At 55.9% G+C, this 6,000-nt stretch overlaps 1 protein-coding gene across 5 annotated transcripts in view; it reads right to left on the reverse strand.

Moving 5' to 3' along the window:
- Positions 1-6,000, reverse strand: part of ZC3H4 (zinc finger CCCH-type containing 4) — a 40,050-nt gene that overhangs the window by 19,495 nt on the left and 14,555 nt on the right. For all 5 annotated transcript variants that reach the window (XM_029926453.1, XM_029926452.1, XM_029926455.1 and 2 more), the window contains 3 exons: positions 3,706-3,925; positions 3,322-3,432; positions 244-466 (listed from right to left, as the gene is read on the reverse strand). In XM_029926453.1, the coding sequence (XP_029782313.1) occupies positions 244-466; positions 3,322-3,432; positions 3,706-3,925 (554 nt within the window). The remainder of the gene's footprint in view (positions 1-243; positions 467-3,321; positions 3,433-3,705; positions 3,926-6,000) is intronic.

The following is a 6,000-nucleotide window of genomic DNA, read 5'->3' on the forward strand; positions in this document are numbered from 1 at the left end:
TCGGACCAGCTGTCCCTTCTCTCGCCCGTCCCAGGCGAGCAGGAGGTGAATGAGGGCGTGCCCTGCCTCCTGCCAGCCTGGCTCCTGCCCACCCAAGCACAGGCCCGGCCCGGGGCCTCTTCTCAGGGCCCTGTGTGTGCGGGGCCAGCCCTCCTGCTTCTGTGCTCACCCCTGCCCGGAACACGGCGCCCGCAGGTCTGCTCTGAGCGCACCCCCTCCCCCCTCCCAGGCACAGGGCCTCACCTCGGCCCCGGCCGCTGCCCTCCTTGGCGCGCCGGTACTGGTTCAGCTCTTTGGTGAAGTCGTCGTAGTCGTCCTTGCCCAGGTCCTCCTCCTCGTCGCCCTCATACTCCCCGTACTGCTCGTTCTCGTAGCCCTCGTACACGCCGTAGCCTTTGCTGTCCGTCTTGGAGTAGGCCCTCTTGGGCAGGGGCGTGGTGTGTGACGGCGGGTACTGCTGGTGGGACTGGTGGAGGGCGGGCATTAGGTGGCCCCAGGGCCCTGCATCCCCTGGGACCGCCAAGATCCCCGCCTCTCCCTTAACTGATGCATCGGCCCCCAGCCAGTCTGGGGCACTGGCTCCTGGCCAAGCGAGAGAGGGCGGTGGGCCCAGAGGTTTCTGCTCTTCAGAAAGGGCCATTTAGAAACACAGACCCCACGATCCCCAAAGAACCGGGGAGGAAAGGGAAAGGGTTACTGGCCAGGTACACGCAGTTTCATTTGGGGAGGCGGCCTGGTAGGCGCAGAGCCTGACGTGAGGCTCAAACTCACGAAACTGAAATCACGACCTGAACTGAGATCAAGAATCTGCCACTTAACTGACTGAGCCACCAAGGGCACCCATCTCTCTCTCTCTTTCAAATAATCTCTAGGGACACCCGGGGGGCTCAATTAATCGGCAGGCTTTGGCTCAGGTCATGATCTCACGGTTCCTGAGTTCGAGCCCTGCATCAGGCTCTGCTTTCAGCACAGGGCCTGCCTCAGGTCCTATCTCCCTTTCTCTCTGCCCCCCTTCCCCCGTGCCCTCTCAGAAATGAATCAACATTTAAAAATAAATAAGTAAGTAAACAAACAAAAGTAATCTCAACACCCAACATGGGGCTTGAACTTAACCTAGAGACCAAGCTTCGCAGGCTCCACCCACTGAACCAGCCAGGCGCCCCAAGAGGGGTGCTCCTTGGTCAAAATTTTCTTGGGGCCTTGGAATTCCATCAATGATCTACTTGGCAACTGAACAAGAAAGCTATTAAATGCAAGAGATACTGGATGAAGTTAGACACACACACACACACACACACACACACACACACACACACACACACGACACCAAGACGGTCTTCAGTAGATAAACTGCGGTTGGTCCAGACAATGGAGTACTAGTGAGCGGTTAAAAGACATGAGCCATCAGGCTATGGAAAGACACGGGGACACCACACACACATACTGTTAGGTGAAAGAAAAGGATCTGAAAAAGTTAAACGCTTATCTGACATTCTGGAAGAGGCAAAACTACAGAGACAGGAAAAGGCTGTTGGGTGCCAGGGGCTCGGGAAGGAAGGAGGGGGTAAAGCACAGGGGATTTTTAGGGAACTGAAACTGTTTTTTTACGACAGTGTACGGTGAATCCTATAACGTGAGCATTTGTCAAAAACAAAAGAACTGTGACACATAAAGGGGGGACATAGATGTAAGCCACAGGCTTTGATTAATAGCCACGTGTCATTGATTCTGGCTCATCAATCACAGCAAATGCACCACAAGAATGTAAAATGTTAATAGGGGAGGAGCGCCTGGGGGGGGGTCAGTCAGGTGAGCATCTGACTTGGGCTCTGGTCAGGATCTCACAACCCCTGAGTTTAAGTCCCGAGTTGGGCTCTGTGCTGACAGCTCAGGGCCTGGAGCCTGCTTCGGATTCTGTGTCTCCCTCTCTCTCTGACCCTCCCCTGTTCACATTCTCTCAAAAGTAAGTAAACATTAAAAAAAATGTTTTTAAAAGACGTTAATAAGAGAAACTGGGTGGGGGAGGAGGGAAACTTACTATCTGCTCAGTTTTCGTCTTATTTATGGGGAGGGGGAGGGGCGCAGGGAGAGAGAGGATGAACTTCAGGCAGATCATCCAGGCTCAGTATGGAACTCAATGCTGCAGGTGCCCTGCTCAATTTTCTATTAAACCTAAAACTGCTCTAAAAAACACTCTATTAATATAAAAGACCCAAACTCGTGGGGCACCTAAGTGGCTCAGTCATCTAAGCATCCAACTCTTGAGCTGAAACTCAGGTCTTGATCTCAGGGTCATGAGTTCAAGCCTCAAGTTGGGCTCTGTGCTGGGTATGAAGCCTATATAAACTAATAATTTAAAAAAAGTCTGCACTCGTTATGAGAAAATACAGAACACGAGTATACAGACACAGGACTACGCTAGCAGATCTCAGAAACCCCAACCCCAGGGTGCCTGGCGGGCTCAGTCAGTGGTACCCGTAGTTCTTGATCTCAGGGCTGTGAGTTCAACCCCCACGTGGGGTGCAGAGATTACTTAAAAATAAAATTTTAAGGAAAAAAAAAGCCTCAAACCCTAATTCTCAATCAAAGCTGGGGTGTGCCCTCCATTTCTTGTCTCAGTCAGGTTTACAGTCTACTCTCTTAGCAGATCCACATCAACCTCATACAATTAAATTCTCCATCAGGACGGATACGGAGCCACGGGCTACCTGGGATATTGTTTTAGAGCTACAAGCTTTAAAAGCAACTTTCATCAAAACTTGAAAATCTACACTGATTTTTTTCTTACTGGTTTTGCCTTGGGGGGAAAAAAAACCAGTATAGAAACCAAACAAATCATTTAAATGCCCCTTTAAGCCAGTGTTAGAACAGGATAAACATCTGACTTCTGACTCTGTGGCATTTGAGCAGATCTGCTCCTGTAACATTTCATCCCCCTGCTAATTTTCCACCACAGGTCATTTCTCAACAGTGGACAATGGTCAGCTATGCCAGGGGTAAATCAGCCGCTTTCTGGGGGGCGGGGGACATCCTGAGTCCTGCCAAGGCCAAGGGAAGAAGAGGGAAATCTTAAGGGCATGGCGAATGGAGAGCAGTGGCCAACTGGGCCAGAACCCCAGTGCTGGCCCTACAGGGGCCTGGCTGCCTTCCCCGCTCTGTTTTCCTCACCTGTGAAATGGGGATAAAAACAGGATCTCCTCTTGCAGGCTTACAGCCCACGCACCGTGAGGTGCAAGAGTGGCCACAAGGAGCAAGCGCTCAGCAGACCCGGCCCGGCGTCTCCTCCCGGCCCCAGGCGCCCCCTGCCAGGCGGGTACTCACCGGTGCGTACGGGGGGCTGTACTCTCGGTACTTGCGATGCCCCTTCTCGCTGGGGCTGAAATCCGAGTCATCTGAGAAGTCCGAGAAGTCATCGCTGGAAGAAGCGTGGCGCTGCGGGGGCAGAAGAGGCAACTTAGCGTGAACGCTGCGGGCAGAGCCACCCGGAGACCAACGCTGCCGGAATGTGCCCGAAGGGCCCGGGCTCTCCATGAAACATGTCACCTAGGGGCATTTGGTGGCAGTGGAGCATGAACCACCGACTCTTTAAAGAGAAATAAAAGTGCTTATCGAGTTCAGTGAAGGAAGAAGCCCTGCCATTAAGAGTGCTCTCTGGCCTGCGAGGCGAGCCCAGCCCCGGGGCCCCGCGCCACCTCAGGGACCTACTTTGTGCTTGGATTTCCTCCTCTTCTTCGACCTCCTCTTCTCCTTCTCCCGTTCTTTCTTCCGCTTCCGCTTCAGTCTTCGGTGGGACTTCTCCTCGTCCGAATCACTATGCTGCTTCTCCCCCTTTTCCTTTCGGCTCCTCTCGGGTCCCCCGGAGGTGTCCTGGGTCTCCTCCGCCCCGTCATCTTCCAGCTCACCTTCTTCCAACTCCCCATCTTCCCTACAAACCAACCCCAAAACCAACGTGAAGCCAGTGTGAGAGGTGATACCCAAGGGCCCTGGGCTGGCTCCAGCGGATGGGAACAGAGCGAGGCCTTCCTTGGGAGGCCGTGGGGGCCGCTGCCTCTCAGCGCCCCCTCCCCCCCAAGAAAGACTGTACCTGCTCTTGTGTAACCTGGGTGGGGGCCCGACCCTGGATTTCCAAGCGGCCCCTGATACAGGGACAACCCTAAGCTGGTATTTCTCAAAGTGCTCAAAGGACCTAGAATTCTAAGAAAAAAAGCAACAAGGGTCTACAGTCAAATGAGGGGAGGAAATCCCCACCCTGGGGCTTCACAGCGCTCACTGCTCTGATGGAAGTTCCCAGAGGTCTTCCCATCAAGACGCCTGGGCAACCCCACTTTAGAGCATGTCTGGAACTTACTGGACCACAGAGGCTGTTTCCCTCGGGGCACACGGGCTAGTATCTGCCCCCGAGTGCAGTGGTGCACAGTGGCCTGTGGTCACTGGCTGGGTCCTAGTCCTACGGATATGGCCTGTGAGCTGAGGGTGCGGGCTGTGGATGGCGGGGGACAGGGCTGTGGTTCTAAACCAGAGGCAGCCCCCAGGACCCTGACCCGCAGGCAGGCTTGGGGACACCAGATGAACTACCAGTGACAAGCTCTGGACTCCAGAGGTGTGACCCAGGGGCAACCGAGCAGGTGAAGAACGGGGAAGGGAGGAGCGAAGGGTCCCAGGCCCAACCCCCTCCTGAGGTCCTCTCCTAACAGCTGTCAGAGTGCCCTCAGAAGGGGTCTCCACACCCCACTGCTGCCAACCCCGCTATCCCTTCTGGCTCCCCTTCCTACAGATTTCCTGACTCTGTCACTGCCCCCACGTCACCCCTATCCCCAGTACTTTGAAAAATAAAAATACTCTCCAAACATGATGGATGCTGCCCACAGAACATCCTACGTATCTACGGGGTGGGGAGGGAAGGGGTAAGGAGGGTCAAGAAGGAAAGCAACTGGAAAAAGACTCCAGTTTTTGGCCAAACCCACAGAGACAGTTCTCACAAGTACAGGAGTTGGTTTAAAAAATTAAGTAAATTCTGCAAATCTTTTTTTTTTCCTACAAATCTTTTAAAAGCCCCCACGGTTCCTCAGGCACAAGCTTGGGAGAGCGTGTATGAGAAGAGAAAAATCCCTTCTTGTCGGGTAACCAGGCCCCAGAAGAGAAAGAACATAAACCGCGGCGTCAGGACCCTGGACCCACAAAAGCATCTAATCCGGGCAGAAATGACCTCGCTGCCCAGACGGAACCGGGGTCAGTGTGGGAACAAGCGGCCCCCAGAGGCCCTGCAGGTGCTCCGGGGCTCTGCAGAGACCACCACGCTGGCACCACGCCCAGAGTCCCGAGCGTCCTGCCACTCACACAACCCCCTTTGTCTGCCCCGGGTGACGCTGCGCCCCAAATGTCAAGGGGCCCACTGAGGAGCCTCTCTTGACACTCATTCCCAATTCAAAGGCATCAAGTTGGCTTAAAACCCAAGCAGCCTGGACCCCACGGATATAGCCTGGCAGAGGTCAAGGGCGGCTCTCATACACACCACACGGGACACCAGGGAGGTGACTGATGTGCATCTCAGGTTGTCTCCTTGTAAACAGCCAGGCTGGTGGGGGCGTGCGTGAAGGGGAGTGAAGGGGGTGAAGGCGGGGAGCCCCGCAGGAAGATGCAGAGTAAAGCTGGGAGGAGCCAGCATTCCTGACAAGTGAGGCACCTTCCGGCCTGGGTGCGGCCCACAGAACAAAATGGGTGTGGGATGAAGCTGCCTCAGCTGGCGAGGCCTTGCCCACAGTAAAAGTGCCACCCGACTGGGGAAACTGGTTTCGGCGAGCTGGCCAAGCGGGGGCGGCACGGCAGGCTCCCGGCTGCCTGGACGCATGGACAACACCGGGGGGGGGGGGGGGGGGGGGGGGGGGGGGGGGGGGGGGGGGGGGGGGGGGGGGGGGGGGGGGGGGGGGGGGGGGGGGGGGGGGGGGGGGGGGGGGGGGGGGGGGGGGGGGGGGGGGGGGGGGGGGGGGGGGGGGGGGGGGG

Source organism: Suricata suricatta, chromosome 16 (genome assembly GCF_006229205.1).
Source record: "Suricata suricatta isolate VVHF042 chromosome 16, meerkat_22Aug2017_6uvM2_HiC, whole genome shotgun sequence".
NCBI lineage: Eukaryota > Metazoa > Chordata > Mammalia > Carnivora > Herpestidae > Suricata > Suricata suricatta.